The sequence below is a fragment of the Bombina bombina genome, chromosome 7 (genome assembly GCF_027579735.1).
Source record: "Bombina bombina isolate aBomBom1 chromosome 7, aBomBom1.pri, whole genome shotgun sequence".
NCBI classification, from domain to species: Eukaryota; Metazoa; Chordata; class Amphibia; order Anura; family Bombinatoridae; genus Bombina; species Bombina bombina.
Window position 1 is genome coordinate 16036055 of NC_069505.1, and position 23101 is coordinate 16059155.

The following is a 23101-nucleotide window of genomic DNA, read 5'->3' on the forward strand; positions in this document are numbered from 1 at the left end:
CAGTATTATTGTTGATAGTACTAATTATTTTTAACTTGTGCTACTTTTTGATATAACCATTCACCATTAGACAAGATTGTTTTATCATGTACTACTAGATTGTTTCTAAACATAAAGGGGTAGTGCTGAATATTTGTGTATTTTAGCACACTACTTGCATATTTTAGGTTTTTTACATATACTGTCAATCATGTTTTTAATATCAAGAATTGTATACTACTTCCATTCAATTTTATTGTAGTGTAATTGTGTTGACTCTTCCTGTTAAAGTCATAAGATTAATTAATAATAAAATAAATAAAAAACACCATAATCCCTTTATTTATTGTGTTGATATAAGGACAGAAAAAAACAATACATGTGATTTTACCAACATAATAATGATCAGTTGAATAATATTTGCTGAGACAGAAGAGATTATTTTATTGTAGCAAACGTTATTGCTTTTCTTTTATAAAAAAGAAAACAAAACCAGAAAATGTAGATACATAGTCTATAGTAATATTCCTAACAAATATATACTGTATAAGGGTAAGTCAATCACAGAACTTACCACTAATTTTCTATATTAAAAGAAACTAGCAAGATTAAAGATTTAACTGTTCCCTTCTATTAAAATTAGCTCAATTAATGATCCTTTTTTTCCTTTTTAACCGCCCCGTTAGGCCTTAACACACTTCTGTTGTGTAACTTCCTTCACTCCAGTCCATGCAACAATGTACACCACAAACGTGCATTTTATCTTCTACAAAAGAGAGAAAAGGGATACGTCAGCCAGATACATTGGCGATACAAAAAGAGTATCAAAAGCAAGTGTTTAACTATATATCATTTCACATATTCTTGTTTTATATATCAGCAGCTTTATTAAACAATTAACTTGGCTGAATATTCCTTTTAGTTTAAAGGTTTTTTTGAAGACAAAACCTGCTGGTGAGGAATGCTGCAAAGCTTGTCTATAGTCCAGTGTTGCAAGAGGAAAGCTGCCATACCAACTCCTACGTCAAGAAATACAACTGAAATCCATTAGAAGCCAAAAGGGCTTATAAATCATTTTCCTGAGCCTGTCAAACAAAAATGCACATTTCTTAAGAAAAATATCTTAAGGCACAGTCAAAACCAGAAGAAAGATAATCCCTTTATTACCCATTCCCCAGTTTTGCATAACCAACACTGTTATAGAAATACACTTTTTACCTCTGTGATTACTTTGTATCTAAGCCTCTGCAAACTGCCCCCTTAATTGTGTTCTTTTGACAGACTTGCATTTAAGCCAGTCAGTGCTTACTCTAGGGTAACTGCACGTGCATGAGCTAAATGTTATCTATATATCTATACATGAAGTAATGCCCTCTAGTGGTCAAAATGCATTCAGATTAGAGGCAGTCTTCAAGGTCTAAGAAATTAGCATATGATCCTCCTAGGTTTGGCTTTCAACTAAGAATACCAAGAGAACAAAGCAAAATTGGTGATAAAAGTAAATTGGAAAGTTGTTTAAAATTACATGCCCTATTTGATTCATGAAATTCTTTTTGGACTTGACTGTCCCTTTAAACTTTGCACAAATTCAGATGTATTTCTTTTTTAATTTATACAGTAAGTATAATATACCCCCTGAATATTATACTGGTAGCTGTTAACATGAGATTGGTCAGCATAAAACTAACCCAAATGATAACGTTTAAAATCAGTATTAACTGTTACAAGACAATTAGTGACTCAAACAAAGACCAAGATAAAAACTTAGTGTACTCCGTGCATGAAGAATGGATATATTTTATTTTGATCCAGATAATACCTTGAACATACTTTAAGAAATTTGCCCGTTTGTGATGGCTCAACAGAATATGCAAAAACAGAAATACATATAGTTTTATATAAGTAGTATCATCCTACGCTAGTTTATTCATTCATCGTTATTACTGGGAGCTGGGTTATCCGCTCCGAAGGTTGTAAGTACAATATCTGTTGCTAGTTTTCTTAATTACATGTTAATATGTTATCTTAATTAGCAATAGATATTAACAGGTAGTTATCTTAATTATCTATTAATGATAATAACAATTTGTTAATTATCTGGCATTAACTTAGAGGTCAATCGCAATCCTTTTGAAAAGTTTATCTAATTTATATACAAAAACCTACACACACACTTTAGAAGATTATCTAGTGATTGTTCTACAAAATGTACCTTTAAAGTATAATCTGAAGAAATAGAGAGAAAAAAAAAAAAAAAAAAAAAGCAGGCGCCTGTGTGTACCAGTAATGGAACAAATATAACAAAAAAGAAACCCTGATCCAAGGTACTCACATTTCTTAGGAGCACTCAAACAGTGCTATTAGGCGCAGGCTGGATATTTGCAGCACCCCAGCTAACTGATCTCCCAGGTACTGGAACACCAGGAACTCAGCAGGGCTGGATAGTCCACAGCTTGGAACTCCCAATGGGAGTGATTGGTATAAGGTAGAAAGGCAGTACATGGTTCCAAATAAAAAAAAAAATCAATGAGTAAAAATAGGAACCATAAGGTAGGGTATGCTAGCGACCCTCCTTAGCAAATTGCAACGCGTTTCTCAGCGCTTGAAAACGCTGTTTCATCAGGCATATAGTACAGGCTGTAAATAGCCTTTAAATATACAAACCTTACCAATCCTGATACAAACACCTGGGAACCACCCCCACTGAGGATTGTTCCCAGTAGCTTAAAGAGTGTATACTTAATTCATTTAATGATCCTAGTATATCATGCACCAATAGTACTAAGCATCATCCTACTATTAATAAACATACAAAATATACATACAAAATATGTCTAACATATGAGTTATAGTGTAAACCCGAATTAGATGATTGTTCAATGACCTGGGTATTCCTGAATATAACATGACACTATCGCCCGCATGTAGCCCTAATTCATAGTGAAGATTAATTTGAAGGGCTCTTTGCAACCTAATACCAGAAAGTGCAAAAGTATTTGTAACTGGCGGAAAATGTCAGTGATCATTTTATATTTAGGGCTAACGCTGATGCAAGTGTATTCACAGTCTTACGTCACCGAGAGAGTGATCAGGGGAGGAGTAATTAACATCACTAGATTGGCCAACACCAAAGGACAATAGCCGATCTGCATCACCATGGGCTTGTTTAGAGGAGGGATAATAAACGTCACAAAACAAAGAACAAAGCCTGATACCATAAGACAATGGTTATATTGTAGAATATGTGTCGAGTGTCAGTGAAAAAAAAGGATATGTTAATGTGACGAATCAGTATCTATGCGTGAAAAAGCCAGTGTTGATGAGGTGACAAGGATACAAAATTATACACGATCGATTGCTGGTGAATAGAATAAAACAATATCGGCAACTAAGGGTAACGTGTTCATATAAAATAAGTGGCGACGCATCACAGGGGAGGTAAAGTATACACTTTATGGATTGTTTCTGAATAATCTAAATAGTAACAATCTATAAAGTGTATACTTTACCTCCCCTGTGATGCGTCGCCACTTATTTTATATGAACATGTTACCCTTAGTTGCCGATATTGTTTTATTCTATTCACCAGCAATCGATCGTGTATAATTTTGTATCCTTGTCACCTCATCAACACTGGCTTTTTCACGCATAGGTACTGATTCGTCACATTAACATATCTTTTTCACTGACATTCAACACATTCTACAATATAACCATTGTCTTATGGTATCAGGCTTTTTTCTTTGTTTTTTCTAATGACGTTTATTATCCCTCCTCTAAACACGTCCATGGTGATGCAAATCGACCATTGTCCTTTGGTATTGGCCAATTATTCTAGTGATGTCAATTACTCCTTTACTTTTACACTTTACGGTATTAGGTTGTGGCTTTACCTTCCTTTAGGGTTATTTGCAGAAGAAAAATAAGCCTCCCTGAAGTCCTCCTGTACTCTGAAGGCTCTACACATGAAACTGCATGAAGCTATCTTGTAAATCAACTGAGGCGCGAAAATGAGGCCCTCTTCCTTCCAGAGTTATGGGGCCTTCCTGAGTCAAATTAGATGTCTTTCAATATGCCAGGCGTAATAAAAAAAAAAAAAAAGTGTTACTAACGTTTAAAACGCTTGATAAATGCCAGATTACCCTAATAAAGTAATCGATTTAGCCCATCACAGTGTCTGCCAGTATTTAAGCCCCTAATTGAAGCCATCATTCTATACTGTGTCTCAGATGCCACAGTCTTTTCTGTGGCTTTACCTTCCTTTGAATTAATCTTCACTATGAATTAGGGCTACATGCGGGCGATAGTGTCATGTTATATTCAGGAATACCCAGGTCATTGAGCAATCATCTAATTCAGGTTTACACTATAACTCATATGTTAGACATATTTTGTATGTATATTTTGTATGTTTATTAATAGTAGGATGATGCTTAGTACTATTGGTGCATGATATACTAGGATCATTAAATGAATTAAGTATACACTCTTTAAGCTACTGGGAACTATCCTCAGTGGGGGTGGTTCCCAGGTGTTTGTATCAGGATTGGTAAAGTTTGTATATTTAAAAGGCTATTTACAGCCTGTACTATATGCCTGATGAAACAGCGTTTTGAAGCTCTGAGAAACGCTTTGCAATTTGCTAAGGAGGGTCGCTAGCATACCCTACCTTATGGTTCCTATTTTTACTCATTGATTTTTTTTATTTGGAACCATGTACTGCCTTTCTACCTTATACCAATCACTCCCATTGGGAGTTCCAAGCTGTGGACTATCCAGCCCTGCTGAGTTCCTGGTGTTCCAGTACCTGGGAGATCAGTTAGCTGGGGTGCTGCAAATATCCAGCCTGCGCCTAATAGCACTGTCTGAGTGCTCCTAAGAAATGTGAGTACCCTGGATCAGGGTTTCTTTTTTGTTCTATTTCTTCCATTACTGGCACACACAGGCGCCTGCTTTTTTTTTTCTCCATTTCTTCAGATTATACTACACCTTGATGTGAGAGTGCAGTCTGTTCCAGCATTTGTTATCTTCAGAGTCACAAAATTTCCCTTCCACAACCAGTGTGGTTTTATATTTGCAAGTGGGACACTCTTTCTAGATACTTACCTTTGTAAACACCTTTGTACATTTTTTGTTGCAAAGGAGTAACATAGGGAAGTATATCTGCTCTTGCATCTTTGTGCCAACATATGTTTTTGATTTGTGTATACACACCCATATGTGTTTATGTATTTACATGTATAATATATTTAGGTAACCTATGATATCAATTGGTCGATTTAACTATGTGATGTTTTATAACTGTTGTTCAGTAGTACTGATTATATGGTCTCTAGCGCCCCCATGAGGAGTTAACCCAGATTAGCTTTTAATATTTACCTTTAAAGTAAATCATTTTATCAACTACTTAGCTGCTGCTGAACTTGAAAGTCAAAAATAGCTCAAAATAATAAGAATAAAAAACAAAGATAGATGTAATTGTGATCAGTAGAAATATCTCCATGTCAAGTATAGGACAATTTTTCATCAATTTAATAATTCAAGAAGTGTTGTAGAAGTCATCTTGTGATTGCGTCTATGGGGGTTTCCTCTAGATAAATGTAATAGTTTTCTGAAGGACTGCAATTGGCCCCTAATTGAGGCACTTGACATGGGAATTACAATGACTTGTAACAGGTGGCTCTTTTCCTGGAAGGTTTTATACCCGTCTCGCCTTGCAGTGGTTTCACATTGCTAAACAAGGTAAGTTTCAGGGCGTGTGCCGCTCAGGAATCACTACTCATACCATGACAGCAAAACAACTGCCCAGCCCTCTTACATCAATTAAACTTGTCATCACTTTCCCAACCAAATGACAACATACTTCAATCGGGTGGAGAGTCGTTAAAGGAACATTCCAATTCAACAATCAAGTGCTGTCATCACTAGTGTTTGTTTTATCTGCATGTAACGTTTGCTTATTAAATGCTAGTTTACAAATGGAGCACAAAAAGATTTACTTAAGTTAAAACTATTAAACATTTTTTCCAAGTGACAAACCAATGCTATTTCAATTATTTCTATTTTAAAAACAAAAATTGTGTGAATATTATTTTAAAGTACGGACATACATCTCAAGTATAAAAAGTCTATACACCTCTATGAAATTGACTTTTTTTTTTATGTGAAAACAGACAATGTAAATGTCAGACTTTTTCCATCTGTAATTTGATCTACCAAAAACCAGAAAACAAATAGTTAACATGTTAGCAGAAAGCTGAATACAAAGAGGAATTTCACATTCTAACATGGCAATGACCCAAAGCACTCAAAGTCTACCTAGGCACGGCTTCAGAAAAGGAAAATCAAAGTCTTGGAATGACACAGTCAGAGCCCAGATCTCAATCCCATCTAAAACCTGTGGAATGACCTAAAGAGAGGTACATACAGGAGACCCTCTCACAATAAGAAGAAACTTGACTTTTTTTTTTTTTTTTTTTTTACAAAGAGTCTTGGGGGCCAATTCATCATGTCGGGCGGACATGATTATCTGTAGCGAATCATGTCTGCCCGACATTGCTAAATGCCGACAGCATATGCTGTCGGCATTTAACATTGCACAAGAATTTCTTGTGAAATGCAACCCCCTGCACATTCACGGAAAATCCGGCCGCTAGCAGGGGGTGTCAATCATCCCGAATGAATCACAATGATTGCAGTCTGCCACCTTTAGTTAAAGGGACTTAAAACTATTTTTTCTTTCGTGATTCAGATAGAGAATACAATTTTAAACAACTTTCCAATTTACTTCCATTTAATTTGCTTCCTTCTCTTGTTATCCTTTGCTGAAATGTTTATGTAGGCAAGCTCAGGGGCAGCAGAGAGCCTAGGTTCTAGAGATTATATATATATATATTTTGATTGGCTCACCCATGTGTTCAGTTAGAAACCATTAGTGCATTGCTGCTCCTTCAGCAAACGATACCAAGATAATGAAACAAATTACATAATAGAAATAAATTAGAAGGTTGTTTAAAATTGTATTCTCTATCTGTATCATTGAACAAAAAAAACAAAAAAAAGAATTATTGTGTTTCATGTCCCTTTAAGGAGCAGTGGTCTTACAACCGAGCCGGAAACTACGGGGGTAGATAGCAGCATCCACTGCTTGTTAAATCTATAAAAGTGCAAAGTTAAATACTTATTCACAAAGACTTGCTGCTGCTGCAATAAATGCAAAAGGGGCCTCAGCACAGTATTAGCTGGGTGCAGACTTATGCAGCGAAAGTTTATTCATTTATTTAAAATGTTCCTATTTTTTTTTTCTTCTCTGGAAGATCACATTACAGACAGCTAGATTACGAGTTTTGAGCGCTATAGGGAAATTAGCGAGCGCCACAAAAGCGTTAATTCACCGCCCTATAGCGCTGCTATTACAAGTTTACAAAAAGCAGGCTTGTACGGGCGATATGGTGGCATTGAGCTCCATACCTCACCTAAATACAAGCTCTGCTTTGACGTGCTCGTGCGCGATTTCCCCATAGACATCAATGGGGAGAGCCGGCAAAAGAGAAGCCTAACACCTGCGATCGTGGAAACAAAAGCTCCGTAACGCAGCCCCATTGATGTCTGTAGGGAAAGAAAGTTATGTTTAAACCTTACACACTAACATAAAAACCACGTTGACATCGCCGCCACCTACATTACAGTTATTAACCTCTAATCTGCCTCCCCCAATGTCGCCGCCACTATACCAAAGTTATTAGCCCCTAAACCTCTGGCCTCCCACATCACTAACACTACATAAATATATTAACCCCTAAACCTAACCCGAACGTAACCCTGAACCTAATCCTAACGTAAAGGGCCAGTAAACCTAAAAAATAAGGTTATATAATTCTGCACATAGTGCAGAATTATATAATATTATATTAGTGCTATCGTTATAAAACGTAATATTCCTTTTGAATTTTTTTAAAATATGGCTGTTTTTCAGACCCGCTCTGTGCTATTCTGAGCGGGTCTGTTTTTATTACACAGCGCATCGGGCCAGCTGTATAGTCACAGCCCGGTCCGACTGCGCCATTACACCAAGTGCAGCTTGCTCCTGCTGTCAGACAGAGCAGGAGCGAGCTGCACTTAGTGTAAAGGCGCGGTCGGGCCGGGCTGGGCTGTGACTATACAGCTGGCCCGATGCGCTGTGTAATAAAAACAGACCCGCTCAGAAGAGCACACAGAGAGCGGGTCTGAAAAACAGCCATATTTTAAAAAAATTCAAAAGGAATATTACGTTTTATAATGATAACACTAATATAATGTTATATAATTCTGCACTACGTGCAGAATTATATAACATTATCTTTTAGGTTTACTGGCCCTAAAAATATAATTAAAATAAATCTAAATTAAACTTACAATTATTACCTAAATAATTCCTATTTAAAACTAAATACATACTTAGCTGTAAATTAAAACCTAAAGCTAGCTACAAAATAGTTATATTGTGCTAGTTTAGATTTTGTTTCACAGGTAACTTTGTATTTATTTTAACTAGGTAGTTAGTAAATAGTTAACTATTTACTAACTAGTCTACCCAGTTAAAATAAATACAAAGTTACACAAAATATAAACACTAAATTACACAAAATAAAAAAAACGAATTACACCTAATCTAATAGCCCACCCAAAATAAAAACCCCTAGCCTACACTAAACTGCCAATGGCCCTTAAAAGGGCCTTTTGCGGGGCATTGCCACAAAGAAATCAGCTCTTTTACCTGTAAAAAAAAAAAAAAAAAAAAAAAAAATACAAATAAACCCCCCCGCCAACAGTAAAACCCACCACCCACACAACCACCCCCCCATCCCCCAACAACCTAATAAACCTAAGCTAACCAGGGCATTTAGCTCTTTTTCATTGCCCAAAACCCTAATCTAAAAATAAAACCCACCCAATAAACCCTTAGAAAAACCTAACACTAACCCCAACGATCCACTTACAGTTTTCGAAGACAAGACATCCATCCTCATCCAAGCGGCATCTTCTATCTTCATCCATCAGGCGCGGAGCGGGTCCATCTGCAAGACATCCGTTGTGGAGCATCCTCTCCAAGATGGCGTCTTACATTCCGATTGGCTGATTGATAGAATTCTATCAATCAGCCAATCGGAATGTAAGGGACGCCATCTTGGATGACATCACTTAATGGGAAACCTCATTTTCCAGCGGATTTCGTAAGAGGATGCTCCGCGCTGGATGTCTTGAAGATGGACCCGCTCGCGCCAGATGGATGAAGACTTCTGCCCACTTGGATGAGGATGGATGTCCGGTCTTCGAAAACTGTAAGTGGATCGTCGAGGGTTAGTGTTAGGTTTTTTTAATGGTTTGTATTTTTTTTTTTTTTACAGGTAAAAGCGGATTTCTTTGGGGCATTGCCCCGCAAAAGGCCCTTTTGAGGGCCATTGGTAGTTAAGTGTAGGCTAGGGGGTTGTTTTTTATTTTGGGTGGGCTTTTTTTTATTTTGGTAGGGCTATTAGATTAGGTGTAATTCGTTTATATTTTTGATAATTTTGTTTTTGATTAGTAATTTAGATAATTGTATTTAATTACATTATTTAATTTATTTTATTGTAATGTTAGGTTTTAGTGTAAGGCAGGTTAGGTTTTATTTTACAGGTAACTATTTTAACTAGGTAGCTAGTAAATAGTTAATAACTAATTAAAATAAATATAAAACTAAGATAGTTACAATGTAACTTAGTTTTTTTTTTTTTTTTTTTACAGGTATTTAGTTTTAAATAGGAATTATTTAGGGAATAAATTGCAAGTTTAATTTAGATTTATTTTAATGATATTTAAGTTAGGGGGTGTTAGGGTTACGTTAGGGTTAGGTGTTAAATATATTTATGTAGAGTTAGTGATGTGGGAGGCCAGAGGTTTAGGAGTTAAGTTTGTTTTATTATATTTCGTTGTGGGGGGCTTGCGGTTTAGTGGTTAATAGGTTTATTATAGCGGCGGTGTGGGCAAACGGCAGATTAGGAGTTAATAATCTTCAACTAGTGTTTGCGATGCGGGAATGCAGCAATTTGGGGTTAATAGGTTTATTATAGTGGCAACGATGTCAGGGAGCGGCGGAATAGGGGTTAATAAAAAAATGTAAGTGGTGGCGATGTCTGGAGTGGCAGATTAGGGGTTAATAGGTAGTTTATGGGTGTTAGTGCACTTTTTAACACTTTAGTTATGAGTTTTATGGTACAGCTTTCTAACGTAAAACTCATAACTACTGACTTTAGATGGTGGTATGGATCTTGGTTATAGTGTGTACCGCTCACTTTTTGGCCTCCCAGGCAAAACTCGTGATACCAGCGCTATGGAAGTCCCATTGAAAAAGGACTTCTTTTTTTTTTAAAGTGCGGTACTGACGTTGCGTGACAGCAAAAAAGGTGTGCGGTACACCTATACCTACAAAAGACTTGTAATAGCAGCGTTAGGGTCAAAGCAGCGTTAAGAAGCATAAAAATGCTTTTTCACTCATAATCTAGGCGATTGATATTTGGGTCTTTACAATTCAAAAACCTGTAATTTCATAACAGTGTGTAGACTTTTTATAACCCTGTGTAACACTCGTGGGATACTCCTCTATCAGACCAAACTCGGCCAGTAGTCTTGTTATCCCAGTGTCGAGCCGGAATGATAGGGCTGAGGAAGTTAACGAGATGAGGAAGGCTGCACTCACCACAGGCAGGACAGTCCCCAGCGGCAACAGCAAAGCAGTCCAAGGATGAACCACCAGAATGGTAAGTCAGGCAGGCAGGGTCTGGCAACAGCAAAGCAGTCCAAGGATAAACCACTAGAGTGACCAGGCAGGCAGGGTTTGGCAATAGTAAAGCGGTCCAAGGATAAAACACTAGAATAGTCAGGCAGGGTTTGGCAACAGTAGAGCAGTTTAAGAGTTAAGGCAGGTAGAGTAGTCAGACAGGCAGGTTCAGCAACAGCAATTAATCCAGCAGTTTAAGGCAGGTAGCATAGTCAAGCAGGCAGGTTCAGTAACAATATGAGGAACAAGAAAGAACGATCTGTCACACCCAGGATCACACAAAGTAACACCTATACTTGGGCAGTGACAGTTGTTTTACAACATTTAAATAGGCGCAAATTTGTGCCACTGAGCTCCGACCGGCATCCGGATCGTGCGGTGATGAAGTCAGTGCCGCATGCATCCGGAGCCAACACTGCCCCTGACAACGAGCAGGGAAGGAGACACCGCGACACATATACATTATATATATATATATATATATATATATATATATATATATATATATATATATATATATATATATATATATATATATATATATATATATATATATATATATATATATTTTATTACCACTAGCCACTATGACTTGCCCACTCATGTTTAAGATATGAGCAGAGTAACAGTATAAACTCCACGTTGTGCCTGAATAACTTACCTTCAGTTTGTTTCCACTTGCAAATGGGCATTTGTTTACATCTGAATACTTATTCTTCCGGCATGTTGTCTTCCCTAGTATTGCTGTAATTTTATAGTTCACTCCAGCCACCACCTGTTGATGAATACACACCTTATAACCTCTGTATGCTAAATACATTTATTAGAACTTTATTGTTATGTTTTAAAACAAGATGGGATATAGAGGCTGAGAGGTAGAGAAAGGCAGAAGGGGAGAGAAAGAGTGAAGCAAATTAAGTGAGAGAGAAGGGGTGAAATAATAGCGGACCTACTCAAAGGGCACTGGTACAAAAAAAAAAAAAGTGGGCCCCCCAAAGGTAACTCAACAATAGTAATATACATGCTGCTCTGTATAATGATTGAGGATAGACCTGCAAACTGCACTAATAAAAGGCTCCCCTGCATTAGGATTGTATACATTCTGCACACCCCTATGTATAGACTAGCTGCTATGAGGAGGAGGCGACGACGGCCCCCACCCTGTACGATGCTGCTGTCCTGGGCCTTTTTTCTGCATGCCCCAAGAGTGGAGCAGTGCAGAAATAGACTTGCAGAGTAAAAATAGACTCTGTCCCTCTCTGAATCGGGTAGTGGAGACGCTGATCATTGGTGGTCTGGGAGAGTTAGAAGGGAGGCAGGTGGCCCTTTGCTAGAGGGGGATCTTAGAGTGGAGAGGAGAAAATATGTGGGGGACATCTACACTACAGAAAAAAAACAAAAAAAACCTATACCTAGATGGCAGAAACTAGTTAGAAGAGATTTATAGAAGGGAAGAAGGACTAAAATTGCATACTGGCAGACTGTCTGCCAGTACCTAAGATGGGGGTGGACCAATGGGGTGAGTGGAGGGAAGGGAGCCGTTTGAGAGGGATCAGCAAATTTGATAAAAAATGTAAATTGGAAAGTTGTTTAAAATTGCATGGCCTATCTGAATCTTGAAAGTTTAATTTGACTGTCTCTTTAAAGCATAACTTAGTTTCCTGGGCCCCAGCATATTTACTTCAGTAGGTACACTAGGCAGTGCGGATGTAGTGGTAAACATGACATTTTATGGGTGGTGTACATACAGGCAACATTACAGAAGTTTGGGATGCAACATCTTTAAGGCAGGCTAGTACAGCTGTTTTTTCTCATAAAGTTCTGTATTGCTTGATAGTTGTAATATAGATCCATCTGCAATAGGAGTAGAGTGGGTTGTATGTGTCAAAATCTGTTGGACTGTAGTTTTTGCATAGGGGCCTACTTATACGCTGTAGCATATCATGTTCGCCAGACATCGCTGAATGTTGACAGCATACGCTGTCGGCATTTAACATTGCACAAGCAATCAGCTATTCTGCCTTCAAGAACAGGTTTACCTGGTGCGCTTGCCAAACGTCCCGGTAATGGATTAAAGTTAGAAGGCAAACTTTGAGGTTTGTGTTGCTACGGCAATTGAATCCAGGGGTCAAGCATTTTGATTATCTCTGTCTTCAACCTCTAAATGCATTTCTCCTGCCACAATCAATATCTATAACCTTCTGTTCCACATGTAGTGACTGCATTTTTAGGGGAGAAAAACTTGGTCTTGGCGTCTTAATAAGGAAGTAGCACCCACCTTCAAACTTCTTGAATTTGTACTGTTTATAGTAACATCTGTTAATGGACTCGTATTGCGACTGTACTCTGTCTGAACTGGATGTTCGTTAGATGGACAGTTAACCCAAAAACCTTCTCTCCTTTAATTTGTTCCCAATGCTCCATTTTACCTGCTGGAGTGTATTAAATTGTTTACAAACAGCTCCTTAGCCTTTATATGGCAGATAAAATAGCCTATTTGGCCTGTAGTATCCCTACCTATACTGAAAGTTTATATTCCTAGGTAAGGGTAATTGAGAAACTATGTAAACACAGAACACAGAAGGAATTACACGCACGGTGGGAGAGAGAGATAAAAGCTCTAAAAAGTTAATTTCCTATTGTTCTTTCTAAGTATTGTACAGAGAGATCTAATCTGTCTGCAAGCTTAGCCTATATTGGTGGGCTGTGGTTTCAAAGGGCAAATCCAGCTATTTATTTAGCAAAAAGCATAAATTAGCAATTTCTTACATTTTTTACACTACAGCTGGTATAACAAGTCATGGGGAACGCATTCAGGGAAAAATAATTTTGAAGTAAACTGGCCCTTTAACCCTTTGAGTGCTAAGCACTTTCCCACCTGGGTGCTAAGGTTTTCTTAAAGGGTTAATATTTTTAAAAATAATTTTTATTTTTACTTTTTTTTTTATTTTATTTATTTCAGATCCAAGACTTACACCGTTGGAAAGGTTAGGAGATTACTTTTCCAACGGTGGGTCTTGGGGGTCTGTAGCTGCTTAGATGCCTGAGATACAGGCTTCTAAGCAGCATGCCCCCTGCTCCTATATTTAACATTGTTAATGTTAAATAAAGTTGCGCGGTGGCGTAATCACGTTTATTGCGCGTGACGTCACCAAGCAAAACGGAAGCCCCCAGCAATGCCTTTCATAATGCAGCACCGATCGCCGGGGTAGGAGCCCCCAGATCTCCCTCAAGTTGGGAGAGTGCTAGTGACGGCTCTGAGCCGTCATTAGCACCAGAGTGGGAAACTGACGGCTCAAAGCAGTCATTAGCACTCAAGGGGTTAAGTATAGGTTGACCATTCCATAGAAACATAGTAATTTTGATACAGCATTTGTTTTAGAAGAACCTGATGAATTAAAATGATTACCATAGCCGCCAATCGCTTATGGGGCCAATGGAGTCTCAAAGTAAGGTGCTAGGTTTGAAAACCTGATTTGAAATCCCCATTGCTTGCGTCCATTCTGGCATAAGCCTGAGTCACTGGGCAATACCTTTGCTATGGAATGAAGGAGGAAGTTAGGTGGCCCAAGTTGTTTGCCCAGCAGGCAGATCCTCCTTAACACCCACGGACAATTCTTCATCCTCTGCTCCACAGTTGAGTGTATGTTGTGGTGGGTATGTGGTGTATCACTCCTCCTGCTTCCCCCTTTCAAATTCACCTGGAACCCAGTGAGGCTGTATCAATATAAGGGTGGCTCCAGAATCCCTGGGCTGGTTTCCCATTAATGAGCACAATTTGGCGATGATAATCAAGGTTGTTACTAGGGGTGGTGTTGATAATGCTTATATCAGACACTCAAGCATCTGGCAGGCCAAGGTTAGCACACGGGTTTAAAAGGGACTATGGCAGGGTCCCCCTCCTAGGAATGGCTTGGTGCACAGAGTGTCAACATACCCATCCACCAACCTGGCTGCTTCCTCAATGGTAAAATTTCCACAGTCTTACCCAATCTTAGCTTTCTTGATTTGTGTGGAAGAATTTTTCAGTAGCACAAACTGCAGTTCCTCCTCTACTGTGGAGACTTGGCACCCCTGCCACCAGTTGGACCCAGCTCTATACATTTTTTCAAAGCTCTAGTTTGGGTGCACAGTCTGAGAATATATATACATATACACACACACACACACATAGCTATTTATGGGACATGTATACATACATATATGGGATGGGAAAGACAGATAACGTATACGCTGTATGTCTCACATTTTTTTTTTTTTAGAGACAGATAGATAACATGTATACATATATTTATTAGACAGACAACATGCAAACATATATTTATTAGACAAACATGCAAACATGTAAACCAGTGCTTTCCAAACTGTGTCGGCAGCAGTGTGTAGGTGTGTCCCTGCTTCAGCACAATTTTAAATTGATTTATTTTTTGGGTTTCTGACTTTCCGCCTGCCTGCTACACATATCACATGGTTGACTCATGATTGATACCTAGTGGGTCACAGATCATCTTAACCAATTGGCGCAGCTCAGTGGGAACTGAAACTATTCCCATTGGCGGCACATTCGTTCCTGACTGCACGTGTAGTCTCCTTAATTGGCTCATGACTGCACGTGTAGCCAGTGAGTGGGACAGCAGTGTGTTTGCAGCGAGGGCAGTAGTCAATCGGACTCACCGAGCTCTGAGGGCGGCAGCTTAAACGCTGAGCTGAAGTCAGAAGTCAGTGTTTTTTTTTTGCAACTAGCTCCCTGTAGTGCATTGCTGCTCCTGCTCTTGATATATGGATAGGGAGGGGAAGCTTACAAATGCTTGATGATGAAATGCGAGTGTCTTTATCTAATATTCCACCAAATATTCAGAAACTGTGTTCATCTCATCAGCCTCATACATCCCATTAAATAGTAAGTAGCTATTGGTGTTATTAAACTTTTTTTTACTTCTTGCGCATACTTACTGTTACTTGTAAATACATTTCATTATTATATAATTTATGTGTCCGTATCGCTTAAAACAAGTTAGTTTAACCTCCTGTTTGCCAGTACAGCTGAATTACTGTGTCGCAAAATGATGTAGGTCTAAAAAGTGTCACCAACATGAAAAGTTTGGAAAGCTCTGATGTAAACAGACATCTATTAGACAGACAACATGTAAACCAGATATTTATTAGACAGACAACATGTAAACCAGATATTTATTAGACAGACAACATGTAAACCAGACATTTATTAGACAGACAACATGTAAACCAGACATTTATTAGACAGACAACATGTAAACCAGACATTTATTAGACAGACAACATGTAAACCAGACATTTATTAGACAGACAACATGTAAACCAGACATTTATTAGACAGACAACATGTAAACCAGACATTTATTAGACAGACAACATGTAAACAGATATTTATTAGACAGACAACATGTAAACCAGACATTTATTAGACAGACAACATGTAAACCAGACATTTATTAGACAGACAACATGTAAACCAGACATTTATTAGACAGACAACATGTAAACAGATATTTATTAGACAGACAACATGTAAACCAGATATTTATTAGACAGACAACATGTAAACCAGATATTTATTAGACAGACAACATGTAAACCAGATATTTATTAGACAGACAACATGTAAACAGACATTTATTAGACACAGACATGTAAAACCAGACATTTATTAGACAGACAACATGTAAAACCAGATATTTATTAGACAACAACATGTAAACCAGACATATATTAGACTAGACACATTAAAACCAGACAATATTATTAGACAGACAACATGTAAACCAGACATTTATTAGACAGACAAACATGTAACCAGACAATAATTAGACAGACAACATGTAAACAGACATTTATTAGACATACAACATGTAAACCAGATATTTATTTAGACAGACAACATGTAAAACAGATATTATTAACAGCAACATGTAAACCCAGACATTTATTAGACAGCACCAACCTTAAACCTTTTTATATTTACACTTTTTTGAGTCACCAACTCCTACTGAGCATGTGCAAGAATTCACAGCATATACGTAGTAATGCATTTGTGATTGGTGATGTCTGTCACATGGTACAGGGGGAGTGGGAAATAGATATAACCTTGCAATTTATTTAACAAAAATCTACTACTCCAATTGAAGTTCAGACTAAGTGCTATTGCATTGTCTTCTTATCATGCATTTCTTAATTATGCAAAATCTACTGTATTTACTGGTCCTTTAAGGGACAGACAGAACACACACACATATATATATTTAAGGGACAGACAGAACACACACACATATATATTTAAGGGACAGACAGAACACACACACATATATATTTAAGGGACAGACAGAACACACACACATATATATTTAAGTGACAGACAGAACACACACACATATATATTTAAGGGACAGACAGAAGCACACACACATATATATTTAAGGGACAGACAGAACACACACACATATATATTTAAGGGACAGACAGAAACACAACACACATAATATTTAAGGGACAGACAGAACACACACATAAATATATTAAGGACAGACAGAACACACACACATATATATTTTAAGGGAGCAGACAGAACACACATATATATATTTAAGGGACAGACAGAACAACATATATATTTAAGGGACAGACAGAACACACATATATATATTTAAGGGACAGACAGAAACACATATATATATTAGAAGGGACAGACAGAACACACATATATATATTTAAGGGACAGACAGAACACACATATATATATTTAAGGGACAGACAGAACACACACACACATATATATAATTAAGGGACAGACAGAACACACACACACATATTTATATTTAAGGGACAGACAGAACACACACACACATATATATATTTAAGGGGACAGACAGAACACACATATATATATATTTAAGGGACAGAACAGAACACACACATATATATTTAAGGGACAGACAGAACACACACATAATATATTTTAAGGGACAGACAGAACACACACACATATATTTAAGGGACAGACAGAACACACACACATATATATGTAAGGGACAGACAGAACACACACACATATATATTTAAGGGACAGACAGAACACACACACACACATATATATTTAAGGGACAGACAGAACACACACACACATATATATTTAAGGGACAGACAGAACACACACACACATATATATTTAAGGGACAGACAGAACACACACACATATATATTTAAGGGACAGACAGAACACACACACACACATATATATTTAAGGGACAGACAGAACACACACACATATATATTTAAGGGACAGACAGAACACACACACATATATATTTAAGGGACAGACAGAACACACACAAATATATATTTAAGGGACAGACAGAACACACACACATATATATTTAAGGGACAGACAGAACACACACACATATACATTTAAGGGACAGACAGAACACACACACATATATATTTAAGGGACAGACAGAACACACACACATATATATTTAAGGGACAGACAGAACACACACACATATATTTAAGGGACAGACAGAACACATATATATTTAAGGGACAGACAGAACTCACACACACACACATATATATTTAAGGGACAGACAGAACACACACACATATATATTTAAGGGACAGACAGAACACACACACACATATATTTAAGGGACAGACAGAACACACACACACACATATATTTAAGGGACAGACAGAACACACACATATATATTTAAGGGACAGACAGAACACACACATATATATTTAAGGGACAGACAGAACACACACATATATATATTTAAGGGACAGACAGAACACACACACATATATATTTAAGGGACAGACAGAACACACACATATATATATTTAAGGGACAGACAGAACACACACATATATATATTTAAGGGACAGACAGAACACACACACATATATATTTAAGGGACAGACAGAACACACACACATATATATTTAAGAGACAGACAACATGTAAACATATATATTCTATGTATGATTTTTATTTTTTAAGTGACAGACAGATAATTACATGTAGCCATATATATTCAAGGGACAGACAGAACACACACACATATATATTTAAGGGACAGACAGAACACACATATATATTTAAGGGACAGACAGAACACACACACATATATATTTAAGGGACAGACAGAACACACATATATATTTAAGGGACAGACAGAACACACACATATATATTTAAGGGACAGACAGAACTCACACATATATTTAAGGGACAGACAGAACACACACACACACATATATATTTAAGGGACAGACAGAACACACACACACACATATATATATTTAAGGGACAGACAGAACACACACACACATATATATATTTAAGGGACAGACAGAACACACACACACACATATATATTTAAGGGACAGACAGAACACACCACACCTATATATAATTAAGACAATAAGGGACAGACAGAACACACACATATATATTTAAGGGACAGACAGAACACACACATATATATTTAAGGGACAGACAGAACACACACACATATATATTTAAGGGACAGACAGAACACACACACATATATATGTAAGGGACAGACAGAACACACACACATATATATTTAAGGGACAGACAGAACACACACACACACACACACATATATATATTTAAGGGACAGACAGAACACACACACACATATATTTAAGGGACAGACAGAACACACACACACATATATATTTAAGGGACAGACAGAACACACACACATATATTTAAGGGACAGACAGAACACACATATATATTTAAGGGACAGACAGAACACACACACATATATATTTAAGGGACAGACAGAACACACACACATATATATTTAAGGGACAGACAGAACACACACATATATATTTAAGGGACAGACAGAACACACACATATATATATTTAAGGGACAGACAGAACACACACATATATATATTTAAGGGACAGACAGAACACACACATATATATATTTAAGGGACAGACAGAACACACACATATATATATTTAAGTGACAGACAGAACACACACATATATATTTAAGGGACAGACAGAACACACACATATATATTTAAGGGACAGACAGAACACACACATATATATTTAAGGGACAGACAGAACACACACATATATATTTAAGGGACAGACAGAACACACACACACACACACATATATATTTAAGGGACAGACAGAACACACACACATATATATTTAAGGGACAGACAGAACACACACACATATATATTTAAGGGACAGACAGAACTCACACACATATATATTTAAGGGACAGACAGAACTCACACACATATATATTTAAGGGACAGACAGAACTCACACACATATATATTTAAGGGACAGACAGAACACACACACATATATATTTAAGGGACAGACAGAACACACACACATATATATTTAAGGGACAGACAGAACACACACACATATATATTTAAGGGACAGACAGAACACACACACATATATATTTAAGGGACAGACAGAACTCACACACATATATATTTAAGGGACAGACAGAACTCACACACATATATATTTAAGGGACAGACAGAACACACACACACACACATATATATTTAAGGGACAGACAGAACACACACACACACACACACATATATATTTAAGGGACAGACAGAACACACACACATATATATTTAAGGGACAGACAGAACACACACACACACACACACACACATATATATTTAAGGGACAGACAGAACACACACACATATATATTTAAGGGACAGACAGAACACACACACACACACACACACATATATATTTAAGGGACAGACAGAACACACACACACACACACACACATATATATTTAAGGGACAGACAGAACACACACACACATATATTTAAGGGACACACATATATATTTAAGGGACAGACAGAACACACACACACACATATATATTTTAAGGGACAGGACAGAACACACACACACATATATATATTTAAGGGACAGACAGAACACACACACACACATATATATTTAAGGGACAGACAGAACACACACACACATATATATATTTAAGGGACAGACAGAACACACACACACACATATATATATAAAAGGGACACACAGAACACACACACACACATATATATATAAGGGACAGACAGAACACACACACACATAATATTTAAGGGACAGACAGAACACACACACATATATATTTAAGGGACAGACAGAACACACACTATATATATCAGAACACACACACACACATATATATATTTAAGGGACAGACAGAACACACACACACATATATATATTTAAGGGACAGACAGAACACACACACACACATATATATTTAAGGGACAGACAGAACACACACACACACATATATATATTTAAGGGACAGACAGAACACACACACACACATATATATTTAAGGGACAGACAGAACACACACACACACATATATATTTAAGGGACAGACAGAACACACACACACATATATATATTTAAGGGACAGACAGAACACACACACACACATATATATTTAAGGGACAGACAGAACACACACACACATATATATATTTAAGGGACAGACAGAACACACACACACACATATATATATTTAAGGGACAGACAGAACACACACACACACATATATATTTAAGGGACAGACAGAACACACACACACATATATATTTAAGGGACAGACAGAACACACACACATATATATTTAAGGGACAGACAGAACACACACATATATATATTTATGGACAGATAGAATAACGGACACTGCCTCACGGTACCTGACTCTGGGCTGACACCACGCTCTGGACCCGGTACACGTACACGTCGTTAGTGGCTTTGTTGTAATTTTGAATAAAGACGCTGAGCGGCTCCTGCAGGGAATCACTGTTCGCGGGAACAGACCCCCAGCCCCCTGGGATTGGTGCCCCTCCAGGGAGACAGCAAACAAGGACGAGCAGCGCAAACAACACACATCGTGCCATCTCAGAAAGTGACAGTGAGTCGTGACCCCGCTGCGCACGCAGCTTAAATACCCGCTCACCGCTGCGCGTGCTGCTGTTGCCCTGGTGACAGGAAGACTGGCAGCACAACCAGAGGATTATATCTGTGTCTCGTTCCTCAGCCAATAGTATTGTAGTATAGGCGGAACAGCACGTGACCTGATTAAAAAAATAAATACAAATACTTTCCTACTCTGAGGTAAACTTGCGTGCCTGCGGTTGTGCACGCGCCCCCGTGACAGCTGCTCTTTCAATTCCTTTTTTTATATTTTTAAATCTATTTTATTGTAACAAAACAATGTATCCCCGGTTAAAAAGCAATCGCTGAATATACTGTGATTTGATAGTTTAGAATTCATTTAATCAGGGAATTAACCCATACGTATGATACACAGCGGGTAGATAATTGAGTACATAAATACCACTTTGGGCTTTGGATCTAACAATACAAACGGTCTGAATCCTCCTTTTGATACATTATTTGCTATTTATATTATTGGTCTGAAAACTTTAATAAATTAGAAACATAAAGGACAGATGCAACAGGGGTCAAGTCCTACAAAAAAAGTATGGGACCTCACCGAGACAATTCATATTTATACACTTAAAGGGACACTGAACCCAAATTTTGTCTTTCATGGTTCAGATAGAGAATGACATTTTAAAGGGACACTCAATAAAAATTAAACTTTCATTATTCAGACAGAGCAGCCATTTTAAACAAGTTTCCAATTTACTTCCATTAACTAAATGTGCACAGTCTTTTTATATTTAAACTTTTTGAGTCACCAGCTCCTACTGAGCATGTGCAATAATAAGTGTGTATGCATTTGTGAATGGCTGATGGCTGTCACATGTATGTGTATGCATTTGTAATTGGCTGATGGCTGTCACATGTATGTGTATGCATTTGTAATTGGCTGATGGCTGTCACATGGTACAGGGGGAGTGGAAAAAACACAATTTATGTAAGAATTTACCTGATAAATTATTTTCTTTCATATTGGCAAGAGTCCATGAGCTAGTGACATATGGGATATACAATCCTACCAGGAGGGGCAAAGTTTCCCAAACCTCAAATGCCTATAAATACACCCCTCACCACACCCACAATTTAGTTTAACGAATAGCCAAATAGTGGGGTGATAAAGAAAGGAGTAAAAAGCATCAACAAAGGATTTGGAAATAATTGTGCTTTATACAAAAAAATCATAACCATCATAAAAAAGTGTGGGCCTCATGGACTCTTGCCAATATGAAAGAAATGAATTTATCAAGTAA

The 23101-nt window shown here is 37.4% G+C and overlaps 1 protein-coding gene across 1 annotated transcript; it reads right to left on the minus strand.

Annotated features, from left to right (window-relative positions):
- Positions 1-298: 298 nt before the first annotated feature.
- Positions 299-21848, minus strand: LOC128665770 (cystatin). The gene is made up of 3 exons (XM_053719963.1): positions 21599-21848; positions 11436-11549; positions 299-745 (listed from the first exon to the last, which is right to left on the minus strand). The coding sequence occupies exons 1-3, from the start codon at positions 21800-21802 to the stop codon at positions 662-664; spliced, it is 402 nt and encodes a 133-aa protein (XP_053575938.1). The 5' UTR covers positions 21803-21848; the 3' UTR covers positions 299-661.
- Positions 21849-23101: the final 1253 nt, after the last annotated feature.

Excerpts from the sequence above, each read along its gene's own strand:
- LOC128665770 (XM_053719963.1), bottom strand. The coding sequence starts at position 21,802 with ATGGCACGATGTGTGTTGTTTGCGCTGCTCGTCCTTGTTTGCTGTCTC. Across the intron at positions 11,550-21,598 it reads TGGTGTCAGCCCAGAGTCAG|GTGGTGGCTGGAGTGAACTA; the intron begins GTACCGTGAGGC and ends ATTCATCAACAG. Across the intron at positions 746-11,435 it reads CAAGTGGAAACAAACTGAAG|AAGATAAAATGCACGTTTGT; the intron begins GTAAGTTATTCA and ends TCTCTTTTGTAG.